Source organism: Onychostruthus taczanowskii, unplaced genomic scaffold, assembly GCF_017590055.1.
Source record: "Onychostruthus taczanowskii isolate IOZ18803 unplaced genomic scaffold, ASM1759005v1 scaffold2, whole genome shotgun sequence".
Classification (NCBI taxonomy): Eukaryota; Metazoa; Chordata; class Aves; order Passeriformes; family Passeridae; genus Onychostruthus; species Onychostruthus taczanowskii.
The window spans coordinates 23,538,488-23,555,317 of record NW_024499239.1 but is presented as its reverse complement, the minus strand read 5'-3'; the positions used below and the strand labels follow the sequence as shown (position 1 = coordinate 23,555,317).

The 16,830-nt window shown below is 38.2% G+C and overlaps 1 protein-coding gene across 2 annotated transcripts in view; it reads left to right on the top strand.

Annotated features, from left to right (window-relative positions):
* Positions 1–16,830, top strand: part of UVSSA (UV stimulated scaffold protein A) — a 47,508-nt gene that overhangs the window by 20,822 nt on the left and 9,856 nt on the right. For both annotated transcript variants that reach the window (XM_041402812.1, XM_041402813.1), the window contains exons 7-11: positions 362–473; positions 8,830–9,007; positions 9,898–10,047; positions 14,710–14,893; positions 15,775–15,886. In XM_041402812.1, the coding sequence (XP_041258746.1) occupies positions 362–473; positions 8,830–9,007; positions 9,898–10,047; positions 14,710–14,893; positions 15,775–15,886 (736 nt within the window). The remainder of the gene's footprint in view (positions 1–361; positions 474–8,829; positions 9,008–9,897; positions 10,048–14,709; positions 14,894–15,774; positions 15,887–16,830) is intronic.

The following is a 16,830-nucleotide window of genomic DNA, read 5'->3' as shown; positions in this document are numbered from 1 at the left end:
GAGAAGAGTTAAAACTGTCATTTGCTCCTTAAGTCAAAATCTTGATGTTATTTTAAGATTTTTTGGTCTTATTTTATAGCTTCACACTTTCTCAGACTTCACCAACTGCATGTGTTCTAATGGCTAAAAGGGGCTTTAAGGAGGCCCTTAGGATAGAGTATGGCTTTAGAGATAAAATGTTAAGCAAAGGCCTAATCTTAGATAAAGATTAAATACATAATTAGGGAAATACTTTTGGCATAGAGAAGTCTCAGTAGGGCTATCAGGATGTTTGCAAAATATTTTCAGTGTGAAGAGAAATGAAAAACAGTCTTCACATGAAAATAAAGAGAAAATAACCCAAACAAAAATATCTCTGTAGATGAAAGCCTCGGATGATGATGATGAGGATGAGGATGAAGATGAGTTTGTGGAGGTCCCTGAGAAGGAAGGTTATGAGCCCCACATTCCAGACCACCTGCGTAAGGAATATGGTGAGTTTGCCCAGCTGTGACAAGCTTTATCCCTGCATGTTACTGCTGCACTAAGGTAAATAAACAGCCATTCTGAAGTAATAAAGTGATCAGCAGCGTGGGTAATCTCTGCCTGCCCTGAGGAAGTCATTACATGGACACCAGAGCAGTGATTGGCTCTGGATAAACAAATACTTTTAGGAGCAGGAGCAACTGAGACGAGCAGCTTATTCCATTCCATCATCTTCCACAGGAATTCAGAGGCAGGAGCAGCACCCTGTGTGCTTGTCAGTGTGCAGAACACACACTGGGACAGAGGGATTGCAAAGTGAAGCTGGCAGTGAGCCTGAATATTGCAAATACTGGTGCCAGTCTGGTGAGCTGGGATAAGGTGCTGTTCCCTCACCTGCATTAGTGGCAGCTGGATATGCACAGCCACTTCCTCCCATAGAATGGCCAACTTAGGGTGCTGCAGGGTGGCTCTTCTTGTTTAGGTCTTGCTGTCTTTTTGTTTAGGTGATGTTAAATGCAGCTCAGCCTTCAAGTGCTGACTACAGCTGCAGAACACATAGCAGATGACAAACTGTAATTTTGCATTCTTAGTAAAAGTAGATAATTTTTAAATGAAGTTACACTTACTTGTGTTGTTGTGAAATTGAGAGTGGTGTTACTGAAGAAAGTTCATTTTAATTCAACTTCAGTGCATTGCTCCTTGTCCTTTGTACCACTTGCTTGGTAAGTCTGCAGCTTGACTTCTGTGTAACAGTATATTTGAGGACTCTCAAGATCTCAGTACATTGTAGGGAAGGGTAGCTGCCATCAAAAAGCTTTAAGTTAAAAACCTGTAAGCAGTGGCTTGCTCCTGCATTTGTCCATGAGTATTTGTGTAAGACTGGTGCTGTTGCTGTGGCTTTTTCAATGATGTTGATGGTTATTTTTCCCATTTCTGCAGTTTACCTCATGAAAGTCAGGCTGCAGCTACGACCTGGAACTCATTTTTCATATCTTTAGCAGCAGCCTAAGTAATTCTAACATGCAAAAGTTCTGCCAGCTTCCACTGGAAGTGAAATATATTCACCTCTTCTCTTTTATCCCATCTTTCTTATGGACACACATTTTTTAAAAATAAAGCACCTTACCACCCTTTGTATGACACCATCACAATACCTGGCTGCTATCTGAATTCCTTCTTATAGGGAAGGATAAAAGAAGAAGCCTGCTATCTACTCAGGGATATTTTAAAAATCAAAATGGATTAAGAATTTCCCAATTTGTATTTAAACTCTTGCTGATAGGAAAATATAGTGAAGAAGTCAACCAATCAGAAAACAAAACCTCTCATTTTGTATACCTGCCATTATGTAGGGGCTAATGGTCACACTTGGTTGTTCTTTATCTGATGTGTTCATTAAAAAACAAATTTTGAAAGAAATTAATCATTCCTTATGCTTCTGAAGACATTCAGCTTTACTTAGTGCTATTTAAAGCTATTATATATTTATATATGTTCCCAGTTTAGGAAATGGGCTGAAAATAACTCAGAATTCCTGAAAATCACAGCTTAGAAAATGAAAGTCTGCGTGAGTGTAATGTTCTACCTGGAGCATTAAACCTCCCATGTGAAATGAAATCCCAGTGTTATGTGGAAAGTGTGAATGGTTAATAGCTATTTTTCCTTTTGTTGTTACTTTTCCTGAACAAGCCAGATTAACTTGATACAGTAAACCAGAAAACAAAGCTGTAAAACATGACTGTGGAAATGGATTGAAACGTGACATGTAAATTATTGATTTAAATATCACTTTATTTCCTTTCATTTCCCTCACAAAAATGTATCCTACCAACAAGGTAAATTTTGTGCTTCTCCTGAGAGCTGAAAAACTTGTTAAAAATGAAAATTTATTAGAAGTTCTATGAGTAAGTATATAGACACATGCAGTTGTATTATCTGTGTGTTTAATTGGTTAATAACTACAGTTTCAAAATTGGTGACGATATTAATTACAGAAATTGAATTGAGCATGGTTGCAGTTTGGGTGGAGGTAGAATTGAACAAGTTAATTTGAATCTTGATGTATAAAATGAAATGTAAATTTGTTAAAAGAATTTAGGTGATTAGATAATTGAAGTGTGAAGATATAACCCATTAGAGGTGTCATGCCAAATTAGCATTACCAGAATTTTAATGACTTCCCATTTGTATAATCCTTATTTACACTTGCATCTGATGTCTGCAGCTGACAAGAGGCCAGCTCTCCTGTGGGACCACAGGGTCATTTAAAATACACTGTGGTGCTAAAGAGGAATATTTGGCTGAAAAAGAAACAACAGTGGAAATAATTTTGATATGTTTGCTCAGATCTCACCACTGGGCACTGATGTTGCTGATACCACTGATGAGTGACCTGTCCTGGTATGGCTGGTATTACTAAGCCCTGGAAAATGGAGCCATTATTCATGTAAAGGAAACTTTAGGGAGAAATAAAATCTTTTCACTGGAGGTTTTCCACATTCCAGCCTTTGCTGGTCAGCTGTTGGTTCCATGGGCATAAAGCCTTAGGGTGGATGAGGTAAGGGATGTAACTGTGCAATTCTATTCTATGGGACATTGCTCTTGTCCTGTAGAATAGAATTTTTGGCTGATGCCGAAGAATGAGAGATTCCTTCCTGCCCTTGGTGGTCTTGGCCAGGCTTGCAGCTGAGCTCTGACTCACATGGGAAGTGATCTCTTTCCTTTTCCATGTGCAAATGGAACAATTCTCAGCTCTAGTCTGAAGCACCCACTTTAGTTGGTAGTTCTTGTCCGTGTCTCATTGCAAGCATTACTTACCCATGCAATAATGCTTTGGGGACAGGGAAGTCCTATAGCTGTTTTACAAGAGCAATCATCTGACTTGGGACTATTAGCAAGGAAGCAGTCTATTGTTATCAAGTTTCATCTTTATCCAAAATGATATTACGAATGACTGTGCAGTCACAAACCTTTATTTCTACTCTGGTTAATAAGATTATTTCTCTTGTATTTGAGCCTTAAGCTGAATGGTTTTAGGTTACTGATAGCTACTTCACAGGTTCACATTGCATCTTGGAGTCTGCTTGAGATTTCTTTCATATGGGAATCAAAGCTACAGTTCTAAAATCCCAAGAGTTAGTTCTATCAATTTCTGAAATTCTTCCTTCATTTCCTCACAATGGGAAGTGCTTTTTCTGGGTTAGATGTCCCCAGACTGCCTTTTCTAATCTGATGGTATCTCAGTTGTACTTTTCGGTTTGTTAAGTAGCACAGTTGAATTGTTGAAAAGACACACCTGTGCTGGCTAGATGGAAATTAAAATTATACGTAAGCATTTTCCTTCCTTTCTGCAGTTGGTTTCTCAGTTTGTCTGGGTCTAGCTTTTCAGTACAGTTTGATTTGTCTGGTCTTCATACCTCAGGAACTTTTGAGGGAGTTCTCCCTGCATGTGAAGGATGTGGAGAACAGTTTTATGTGGAGGAACAGCTCAGTGGAGACCTCAGCAGAAACAAACCTGTAAACTTCAGTGTGTAAAGCACCATTGTCAGGGGCTGAGTTTGAGACTTAGAATTACACTGTCTAAGCTAAATAAGGCTTGTACCTGACTTCTCTAAGGGGAAAAAGTATGTCATGTTTTACAGGGGGAATGTTAGACAGAATTACTAATTTACCTCTTTGAAATTCAGGTTCCTTTTTCCTAAATTTGGAAAATGCAAGTAGCACACAGTTGTGTTTCTCAGCCTGACAAGTCGAGTACCTAGAATAAGTTTTCTATTAATAATGCTATGAATCCTTTAAAAAAATCAGATGTAGTTGTTACATGATGTAAATAGCATGTGTTGATTTATCATAACTGTATTGAAAACAAATATTCAGCATTGAAGTTAAAACCCCAGACCAGAATTTCTGTAATCAAATGAATGTGTGGTCTCCATTTCTCTTAGGATCTAAAACTCCAGAAGTATTTAATGACAATTTTACAAGTGAGATTGCCTTGTTATATTAGTGTGTTTTGATATAGCTGTATATGCACAAACACAAGTCCTGTATGGAATCACAGAATCATCATTAAGATTGGAAAAGACCTCTAAAATCATCAAATCCAAACTTTGAGTACCACCATGCCCACTAAACTACAACATTGCCACATCTACTCATTTTTGAATACTTCAGGGATGGTGACTCCAGTACTTCCCCAGGGAGCCTCTTCCAGTGTTTAACTGCTCTTTTCAGTGAATAAATTTTTCCTAATATCCAACCTCAACCTCCTTTAGTACAGCTTGAACCTACAGAGACCAGCCCACACTTACGACAATAAATGCTTGTAATGCAATATTTGGTTAAAGATTTTCTTTTCATATTTATGGAAAAACATGATTAACCCTTCCAGCAAAATACTTCAACATCCATGTAGAAGTATTGACTGTAGATACTTCTTCTAATGCATCCTGATCAGCTGGTCATGGAAACTTTCCTCATTCTAAGGAGAGGTCCTTCTGTGTAAATAAAAATTTCCCAGAAAATCTAACAGGTTGTGAGTTGTACTTGATTTGTGCTGAAGTTATTGGAAATTAATGCTCACTGCACAAGATGTTGGAACACTTTCAAGTAGTTTGCCACAGCAGTATCCCTCAGAGGATCTATGCATGGCCAGGGGATGAAAAATCATAAGGAAAAAGCTTAAAAGGTGAGGGTGTAAGGTCTAGAAAGGGCTTGATAGAAATGCTGTATATTTGTGTTTTTCTGGTTCTTAACTATGATTGTAAAGCAGTAATAAGTGGGGTTAATTAATGAGAGGTAACAAAGTGTCAACATATTCTGTAATTCCAGTAAGCCAAAGTGTTTATGTAATGTTAGTGAACTCTTCTCCTTAACTACCACAGTTATCTTTTTTTCTTTAATTTGAATTTCCAAAGGAGGATTCCAAGATTTCACATGAATGAGCATAGCTACATTCAAAGGCACTGGGAAGCTTTGCAAAGTCCAAGGCTTATTGTGCTTCCTGAGTAAAATACCAGCAGGCATTTTCATTGTGAGCGCAGAGTAAGAGGGGAAATATTGGACCTGAACTGCTGGATTTTCCTGGCAATCTAGGACAGTGTCTACTATTATAAATCACATACACCTGGCTTAACTAAGATTCAACAAATGGGCAGCAGAAATTATTAATTTTTTTTTCAGGAAAGGTGAAGTCCATAATACTTGTTTATATTCTATCTCTGTTTTTTCAATTAAACTTCAGTGAATCTGAAGTAGCTTGATTTCGTCTAAATCCACACAGCTGAGGAAACCTGGGCTTGCTTTTTCTCTGAATTTTCACTGAGGGGCTTTTATCTCCCCCTAATCCCACCATTTCTGTCAGGACATAATCTCTTTCTCAAATTTACATTTTAATTACAAGGCCAGCTGAACTAGCTAAAATCAATAATGTCAGCATTCAGCAGCCTAACTTCAGCTGAAACCCCAGCCTCTCTCTTTCCTTCTATAGATTTATCTTGTGAACACAAGCTACTTTATTGCTTCAGGCAATAGGTGCCATTTGGTCAATTTAAACAAAAAGGGGGATTTAAACACTTTTATGATTCTTTCTCAAAGCTGCCATTGGCACAATTTGAACCCAGGTACTGTACTTGTTAAATAAACCACGCAGAACAGCAGAATTCTGAAGAGGAATTTTACCTTTAAAACTGTACTTAACCCCATCTATGTTTTAAAACCAAAACAAAGCAACCCCACCCTGATATTGGACGCCATTCAGGTGGGGCTGTCTGCCTGGTCACTCTTGTCTTTATCTTGTTAGCAAAACCTACTTTCATACATAAATACTTTTAAAAAACTCCACAGTGGAGGTGATGTTACTGATATCTTAGTGTATCTATTTTTAGCTATTTTTCTGTTAATGGTTTAAAATAAGAAATCAATGAGAAAATATTTTGTTCTTGTAACTCTTAAGAATTCCTATATTGATCTTCCAGATGTGATTTTTATCTATCTAAATGTCACATTGTCCATTTATCTCTCTTGCCTTTCTTGTCTGTTGCTGGCTGTTTGTCTCTGCTGTTCCCCTCCTCCTCAGCCAAACCAGTGTTGTGAACAAGCAATCATGCTTCCTGTAAACACCACAGGAAAAGAAATGGAAAAAATAGGATTTTTTGAAAACTTTTAATACATAGCATGTATTTTCTCTGAAGATGAGAGGTGTGGTGACACAAACCTGCTATCTTCTGACTTTTTTTATTACTATTTGTAAATTGTACACATATAAGTGCTGTCAAAATATTTGCTTTCAACAATGCTTTTCAGAAGGGGTCCTTTAAAAAAAAAAGGAAGAAGAAAGCAGTTTATTTGCTAAATACAGTCTGAGCAATTCTGTATTACAGATAGTTTATGACATATTCTTAACCAGGTTAACTGAGAAGGGCCAAAGGCCCTATTTGTAACTGTTTCTGTCATTAAAGGAAGTTTATTTCTCTAAATACTGATGATTCTAAAGTGTGGTTGCACCAATGTTTTTGGTTAATTCTGTTTCACTTTGATAAAAGCACCTGAGAAAGGCATTTTCCCTTTCTAGCCTGTGATGTGAACTGAGATGGAGCCCTGCCCCCTTTCCAGAGACATAAATTCAAAATTTCTGCATTATTATGCCACTGAAGTGCTGTTTAAAAGCACAGTTTTCTAGAGGCACCATTCTCCCTCTTGAACAGCAAGTCCACAGCCTAATAAGTGTAATGAAATAATTTCTTCTGTTGTTTAACCTAGATATCTGCTTAAATCCAGCCTATTATATTTAATTATAGTTTCCTTTATTTCTGGTCCTTCTGCAGACTGTTTTCTAGTGCAGAGATTGTGCCTTTAAATGGTTTTGGGTGAGTTTTTTGGGGTTTTTTTTTGTGGGTTTTTTTTTTTTTTTTTGGTTGGTTGGTGGTTTTTTGTTTTGTTGTTTTTTGTTTTTTTTTTTAAATAATGTTCTTTAAAGGCTTGTTGACTTTGGAGAATTGTAGAGTGTTGATAGCTTTTGTTACTGTGTGGTGTGGGCAGGAGTGAGTAAGGGAGCAGCAGTGCCAGATGTGCTCAGCAGCAGCATGGACTCTGGATTTTGGATGAGGATTGTTGCTGTCTCTGGGGAGAGGCTGTCCAGGGTTAAACAGGTGTCCTTCTCAGTGCCCTGAGCTTTGGAAAACAGGTTTGGATGTTGTTCCCTGCACAAGGACTCAGCTCCTGATGTAGATAGTTGGAAAATGCATTCCCAGGAGGTGGATCTCAGAAGTTGCCACCTCAGCATCTTGGTCTGTGGTTCTGGTCAGGCAGTGCCACCCATGCAGTCACACCCCCTGGCTTCAAGGGAATGAGTGATGCAAACCAGTCAAGGTCAGGATGAATTACTGGGAGACCTTATAAGGTGGTGAGATGGGTCACAGCAAATTGTTCTAATTTTGTTCATGGAAAATATATTATTATCTCAAATAAGATTATTTTGTGTACCAAGCCTCCCTGCCACTGTGGGTTTTGCAATTTCTTACTCACATGGCTGGTCACAGATACAACATTAGCTTTTCCTTTTCCACTTAATATATTGTGATACATTAAATGACTAGCAAAGCAAGAATGCTTCTGAATGCAGCCTCGGAGCTGGTTAGAACTGGGCAAAAGATTAAAAGTTACAATTAAATAATGGCCAAAACATGTTAGATAAATTTTAGTTACTTTTCATAAGAAGGCTCAGATAATTTGCTGAAAATTTTAGGTTTGTGAAACTATGACTTCTTGTATAAAATTTAAGGATTTTTTTGAGGGATGAGACCTTGCATTTCAGTAAATTATTTCCTAAAAGGAAGTCACATTGGTGTGAGTGGTCTTTCCAATTGTAGCTGTCATTGGCTGAAAAGTTCTTGTAGCTACTACTGGCTAATAGAGTTGCTCCTCCAGCTCAGCAAGTGGAGGCAGGTGCTGTCTAACAGCTGAGCCTGTCTGATTGCATCCTTACAGCCCATGCTGAGTCTCTAATTTGGCTGTATAAACTAATTGAAGTTACCTCACCACTGAGCTGCTGGTGCTGAACATCAGTGCCTGGTACTGCCTAGCAGAAGGCTCGTTCCTCAGGTGTAGCTCAGGCATTTCCTGTCTCTTGGACAGACTTTCTGGGTGTACTTCCTTCTTCTGCCAGCACTTAGATATTTTCTTCTGGCAAATTGTGTGGTTTAGTACCTGTGAAAAACAAATGTGCTCTAAATAATTCTGTTTAGCTCTCAGTGGGGATTGATGTCTAATGCAAACTGAAAGCAGGAGGATGTCACCTGAGCTGTTTGGGTGGACTGTGAGGGTGGGAGAAGGAAATCACTCCTAAACATCAAGGTTTTTTTGCAGGGCTTGAACCCCAGTCACCTCCAAAAGCCCCGGTGGCAAAGGCATCGACAGGAGCAACTCCGCTGAGCTCCCGCGCTCCGCTCAAAGGGAACGAGGATGAACTCGATCCAACCTGTGCAGCTGCCACCCTGAAACTTCTCAGAGACAAACTACCAAAGCTACCATCTCCTCGTGCCAGGTCATCTTTGTTTTAATTCTTGTACAAACCTCTTGCTCTTGTGTTTTTTAATCATGACAGTGCACAGAAAAGCATTCGTGAACCAGGCAAGCTGACAAGGCTGACTTGATCTCGTTTTGAAGTTACATCCGTTGCTTAATGTTTGGGATTTTGTTGGTGATTGCACCAGGATCTTAGAGAACCTTTTACTGCTCAGTTAATATAAATCTTATGTGGTGTAAGTGGCCTTTATGAAAATACACTCTTCCCTTCTTTGCTAACAACACCCCCCAGCCCATTTATTTGGGTGAATTTTGTTTGCAGCTGAACAGAGTATATCCTAATGTTCAGTTAGCAATTAGTTTCAACATCTCTTTGTTCCCAGTGACTTATGCTGTCAGTGCTGCCTGGAGATGTTGTATTGCTTCCAAAGACATATTTGTTATCAGTCCTGCTCAAAGTTTGGTGAAACTCCAGCCTTGCCTAGCATTTGACAATGATTTGAGGATAAGGCTGGCATCATCTGCTTAGTGGCATGTTCCTGGAAAGACTCTACTGTATGGGCCAGGAAAGCCCCCAAAACCTAGCAAACTGGAATTAATCTGAGATTTCCAGTGCAACATCTGTGGCTCCTGTGGGAGTGCAGTATGCATGATTCACTGCTGCCCCCATCAGATCTCTGGGCTTCTGCCCCAACAGTGTGATATGTGTTAGCCAGCACTAGCTGAACATGCAGTGAGCTGCAGAGTGTGTGGTGTTGTGTCATAATGTCTTCCTTGAAAAATAGTTGTAATTGTACATGTAAGGTAATATTAGTGTTGGTCTAAAAAAATCTAATGAAAACAGAAAAAAAAGAAAAAGTTGTTGTGGTCATTGGTGTTCTGTATTGACTTCTCATCAATTTTCTCCAGTGAATCTGCAACTTCTGAAACAGCAGAATTGGAAGATCCTGAGAGTAAAAGAAGAAAACTGGAAGAAAGAGCTAAAGCTCCCCTCATGCCTTTTGGATTAGATCTTCACTACTGGGGAGAGGATCAGCCAAGTGCTGGGAAGATTCTCAAGTAATGCTCTTTTTCTTTTAAGACAAATTAAACAAATAAATAGATTTACTTGTACTCAGAGGTCATGCAGTGGGCTGACTGCTATTTCTTTTGATAATTACTTCTTTACCTTGTGTTGTAGGACCCATAAACAAAGTCAGAAATTCTATCTTTAAATGTTATTTGTTTTGAGAAGATGTGATACTAATTAAATATCCTTTGATGCTTCAAAGCACTTTTTTTTTTCTGCTCTTTTTATGTTTGCAGCGTGGCATCAGTTACTCCAATTTAAGCTGGTACCTCGTTATGCAAAGGGCTCTGCCAAGTGTGTGATAGACATTCCCTGAGCTGGAGACTTTAAGATCTAAATAAGTAGCAGGCAAGGTAGGAGAAAGGCTGGGGAAGTGTTTTTCCTGACTTCACAGAGTGGTAACTGAGGAAACTGATAGGCTTATTCAGTCACACAAGAGAAAGGTGGCACTTACAGGATTTGGATTTGGATCTTTCACTTTCCATTGCTGTCTGGGAGGTTTTGTGTTTCACGAAGCACTGCTGACTTAGGGAAAGCTTTAGCACTGCTGTGGAGAAGAGGTGGTAGGTACACATCAGAATGTATTTCTAGCAGTCAGTTTTTAAAAATCCTTTTTACTATTTTTAAATGAAAGTTGGATTGCAAAGTCCTCCCTCTATGTATAAATTTTGTTTAAGTCCACCAGAACTTTGCTATCAGTGTGTACCATACCTGCCTTGAAAAAGGCAAAAATCACTGACTGGCTGGGTTGCAAATTAAGCTGTTATATTCTTAGCAGTATTACTTTAACTTAGTTTGTTTTCTTACCAAAACAAATAAAAAACCCTAGCCTGTAATCACAGTGCTAAAACAGTGTTGGCAGAAAGGAACAAGAGGAAATTTTTACTCCTGCACCTCACCTGATTTTGTGAAATGCTGAATATCTGTTAAATTACTGAAAACTGGTGCAATTTGATGCATAAAAGGGCTTTACCACAGTCACTCAAGGCTTCGGATTCCATCTCATGTGGTATAGGCTCTTCAAAGCCTATGAAAATATTTTCAGCAGGGCTTTAGGAAGCATTTGTCTGTGATAATGCCAAAAAGGTAGTAAGCCCTTATTTTACATTGCAAATGAGTTATTCAAGTCATAAGTGAAATCAGAAGCATATTTCACTGCCTGTCTGCCTCGTGCTGTACTGTTTTATTTTTATGCTTCCCAGTAAAATAGAGGGCACACTTCTGAACCATATAGTCTATAACTACAGATGTGCCAATCTAACTAAAGATAATTTAAGTAACTCTGCACACACAATACCATTGACCCCAGGCATAAAACAGACTTACTGAAAAATTAAAGTAGTTATCCGTCAACTCCTTCAGCGTTTCTGTATGCACCCATACTGGCTCTGTAAGATTCTTAGGGGAAAAAAGCAAACTGAAAAATAGACAACACATATGGGATGTGTATGGAATTTGAATTTTTAAAATCTGAAGGGGAATAGTCTTTCTGTCTCATTTAGCAGTGCACTTACTTAATCACAGCATTTACAATTAAGATTTTAACAGTGAGAATGTAGCCACCAGGAAGATTTTCTAAAAAAGTTTTGTTGGGTTTTCTTTTGTGGGGGGAGCAGAAGGTAGTGAATGCTGCAGTGTTGAATTGTGTAGAGTCTGCTGTGTCAGCTTAACAGACTTATTTTGGATAGCATGAACCTTCCAGACTCATCTACTTTCCTCCTTGAATTAAATCTGCTTACTCTTAGGAGCAGAGTGAAATAGCTGGTGCAGCACTGACTGTGACTAGGATGTTTGAATTAGCCCATTTTTGCACTTGCTTCAGGATCTCTGTAAGCATCTGGGGTTAGAATTTATATTTATACAATGTTTTTATAAGCTTTCTGTCAGATTAGAAATTAAGATGATGTAAATTCATTGAAAGAGTGCATCAGTTCTCCAAGAGCTTTCTCTTAGATTTCAGTTAACCATTACTTGTATTTTATTCCTCCTCCTCCTCATTTATTGTTGTGCCATTGCCATTAAAGCCTCTGTTATTTATCTGGATTAGGAGCACTCTAAATGTGAGTTAGGCGTTGAACTTTTTCATCTTTTAGTTGATTATCTGTTCCTCTTCTGATCCATCTTATAAGCAGGTTTTACTTGTCACATGCATCATTTTTTCAAGCAAGCATCTTCTGGTTTTTAAGGTTGCTTAACTTACAACAAGAAATCAGAAAACTTTGGGAACTACCACTGCTTTGTTCTCTCACCTGTTTCTAAGTTGTGTTGGGAGCAGATAAGTTATATGCTTGTAATAAACAGTAATATGTATTAATATATTTGTAGGAATCAGGCTATTTTAAGTTCAGCTCCCAAATACTGGTCAGTGATACATAGGGCGAAACATAATTTTAATATTCTTGACATTTTTTGGGTGCATATTTAGGGGAAGGGAGACAGAGGAATTATTAAATAGGACTATTTCTTATCTGGAAGGGTTGACATGCACAACTGTTAAATGCTTCTTCATTCTCTTGTAACTGTAATTTGATAACTGGAAGGGGGAGGGGAGTTCAGACCACCAAAGGACACTAGAATTGTACTAAGAGATTCTGTAAGATTGTCATGCATGTGAAAATCCTGTATAGTGCCTTTTTTAGGAATGCTTTCCCCTCTGTGTGGCTGCAATGTTAGTGACACAGAGCTGCCACTCAGTTTTGCTTTCAGCATTGCATTAAAATAAGCAAATAAGAAATTGATGTCATTATTTTATTTACTCTCTATTGTACAATCTTGCCACATAATTTCTAAGGTTAAAATACTGTACTGTTCAAACACTGGGCTGAAGCAATATTGATTTTTTAGAAGGACTCTCAGGGCTTTTGGGGTTTTTTTGCTACATTTTGCAGAAGTGTGTAACTAAAAATACTTTGTTTAACCAAAAACTGTGGAAATACATTACTGTGTTTATGGTTGAACTAGCCTCCACTGGAACTCTTTGGCCTTTATCCCCTAAGTTACCAGAAGAAGTTATTTGTACTTTATGGCAGGTTAGCATTTCTCTGGCACTAGTGAGGTGTATTTGATCGAGAAATTACAGATAGAATCAATCTGTTTAACAGGAATTTTGTTGAACATTTTTCTGATGTTGGCAGATCACAGAGATGTTTCAGAGTTTCCTTAAACCCTTTTTAACCTAATTTTAACCTCTTCACATAGTTTAAATGCCCATCTATTGCATTAAAACCAGCAGCTGTATATGTCATCAGTTGCTATGGTCAGATATTTTCCTCTACTTTTTTTTTCCTTTGTCATCTACTGAAAACTTGGTCAGATAAAATTAATCAAAACTTTTCAGATCCTTTAAAGTAATTCTTTCAAGTATTGGCTTATGTGTTTTGCCAGATTGTGACTGGTGTGATGAGTGAAGCCAGTGTTCTTCATGTATATGTAGCTCTGCAGTCCACAGAAAGCAAAGCAGGAATGACATCCAAGGATATTAGTGAGTGAGAGGAACTGGATATGGATAGAGAAAATCCTCTCAAATAACTCTGGAACTGACTGGGTTGAAGAACTATGTGGAAGAAAGGGATTGTAAGCTTCCTTTAGGAATTTCATGTCCCTATCAAGACATCTGTCATCTAGGTATCTTCATCTTGCTTGTTGTGAGCAGCAGACATGCAGGCTGCAATTTTTTTCCCTTAGTTTAGCTGTATTTTTTTCCTCTTTAACTTCATATTTTCTTAAATTTGGGGTGGGATTGTTGTTGTTAACTTCAGATATCTTAAAATCAGATACCTAAGCTTAAGCTGGTTACCCTAATTTCTTTTCATGATTAAGAGAAGAAACATTTACCAGCAGAGGGGACAGTCATTGCCTCCTAAGATTAGTATTTAAAATGAGTCAGGTAATTGCTCCCTGGGATTGCCTGTTTTTCTCTACAGACTGTTGGCAGCTTAGGGTGGAAATAATGTGAATATTAATATGAAATTATATGAATGCTGTTGAGAAAATCTTTGCCTGTCTGTCTGTAAATGTAGGTAAGGTCTCCAATTTTAAAATAGCTTTTCAATGGATTAGCTTAATTTCCTAGAGGAACATCTGCTAATTTCTCAGATTTGTAGACACTGTCTACAGACACTGTGTAGGAGAACCTGGAAGAAAGAATCTATATAAGGCTCAGCTGATTGTTTGCTCTTTCCCATGGTCTCAGTTTATTGCAACATCCTCTGATTCCAGCTTCTGCTTCTCTGCTGCTGCAGAGTCCAGCTATCAGGAATGAGATCAGACACATTAAGATCAAACTGTTTCCTCCTTGATCTGTGCTTAATCATAGAAGTATTTTGTTATGAAGAATGTTAAGTACAGAATTACAAAGTTTTCACTGAATCTGGAAACTGGATAACTGACTCTGGATGTCAGATCATGAACTAAAGCTAAGACGTGTAATAGCTTAGCAGGTTAAACAGGAAATCAATACTTTACAAGCTTTGTGGTATTTTAAAAATATCTTCATAATACAGGAGCCCTAAGAAAGACTGGTAGATTCCTATTTTTAATTCACTAGAAATTCTCTTCCTTTCGCATGTGAGTTTAGCACAGGTTGATAATGGCACCTTTATGTGTCTCTTACCATTTTGTGTGTGAACTATTTTCATTTGTTGTTTTTACAGATTTACCTCTGAGCATCGATTTTGGGCACCCAGTGAAGTAGAGGAAGAGGTGGAAAATAAAGAAATTACAGAAATGTTAAAAACCAGGTATATAACATTTGCTGGCAAGTTTGAGCCAGTGAAACACAAATGTCGAGCACCCATGCCTGATGGAAGTCTGTGTGAAAGACAAGATCGGATTAAGGTAGGCACCAAGTTACATCACTTCCAAAATCTGCACTGTATGGAGAAAATCTCCTTAAAACATCCATAAAAATTTATTTCACATTGCAAGTACAGCTCAGGGGAGAGGAAGAGCATCGTGTTGGAGAAGTTCATTGTTAATATGTGCTTTGTAAGGGAAACATCCTTTTGGTAAAGATGTAAACATTTAAAGAACTCTCAATTTTTTTGGCATTCATTGTAGGCTATCTGGATTTTATTCATTACTGTGATGTGTGAGTACCTGGCAGTAAGGCAGAGATAGTTCTTTGCTGAAAAATTTTCCTCAGAGGCATATTTGATGTTAACTGTTTCTAGAAACTTACAATGTTTACTTGTATTCAAGAAACTTACATGTTTGAGGGGCAAAGAAATTTTATTTACAAATTAAGTTTTCTGAAAGCTAAACTCTACACAGCCTCAAATTATAAGCACTGTTGAGCAGAACTATTTTGCCTAAATACTTGGTTCTATTATCTCTGTTCTTCCTATATTGTCTGAGGTTGAAGGATCTGAATGCACTTCAGTACTTCTAAAGGGATTGTTACAGGACAGGGATACAGCATAAACAACAATACATGGTACTGCATTGGTGCCCTAGTTCCAGCCTTGACAGGATGTGCTACCTGGTCTCTTGAAATTGGATATTTGTTTCAAAAAGAGGTTATTTCTTTGACATTCTGAATATATTAAACACAGGATGTTTACAGGATTCTGATGCTTTCTGAAGAGGGCTGGGAGTCAAATGTAGTTTTGTTGCTCAATTCCAGTTTCCAGCTTTAAGCTGTGTTGAATAAAATTAAACATTTTCTTTTCATTCAGAAACTGTGCGATTTTTTTCTTTCCCCCTCTTTCTTTCTCAAGTGCCCTTTCCATGGAAAGATAATTCCTCGGGATGACTCTGGGATTCCTGTAAATGCAGAGGACAGAGCCAGAGAAGAAAAGATGAAGTTTGAGAAGCAAGCAGCCCAGCCAGGTCTGTGTCTGCATAGCATCTTGAAAAAAAAAAAATAAATACTAGGCAGAAGTGGGAAATACCTGTTACCTGTTTTGCTCCTAAGCACATTCTCCCATTTGCATTCCTATTGATTTTAAATTACAGCTCATTTGCAGTGATTCTTGCTGATGTGATAAATATGGATACATGTGTAGACAGAATAATGTTAACATTGTGTTTGTGCTTTATTTCCAGTGGCTTTTGTAATGTTCCCAACACTGCTCAGACAGATCAGTTACAGCCTTTGTCTTAAGGAACATGTTTATCAAGGATGGTTGGACCTGTTCCCTGGGAAGTGCTTTGCACTAATTGTTCCTGTGCTTCTGCAAAGATATCTAATCTTACTGGTCCCTGACAGTTGTGATTTATGCAATACAATGATAATATTATTAGGATCACTGTGTTACCACCAGTTTTGGGAGGGCATGCTGGATTTTTGTTTTTAGACAAGTGGGAATGGGCAACAAAACTATTGGCCTTCTCCTTGCATCCTGGCTGCAGCCTTCAGGTGTGGAGGGGAGGACTCCTTCTTCCCCAAGATAATTTGGGCATTTTTAGCCAAGGTTCAGGTCTGGACTGGTAGGTGAGAAATGCGGCAATAAGTACACAGGCAGGAAGACTTCCAAGGGGAATAAAAGGCTTTCTTGCAGTAGTGCAGCTAAACCCTATTAGTGATGGACAGGTGGACTACAACCAGGAAGCTACTGGCAGTTGATGGACTGCAAAGATGAGAGAGAGGGATCTATCCAGCAAAGACACAGTGTATAATTGGAGGGGACAGCTTTTCTTTAACCTAGCTTCCTTCAGCAGGTCTTAGTTTTCTCTGGTTTGAGCTATTTATTGTAGGTGAGTATTCTGCATTCTAAACTTAGCCATAGGCATTAGCATTTTGATAACCTGTACTGTACTCCCTTGCAGGAGTT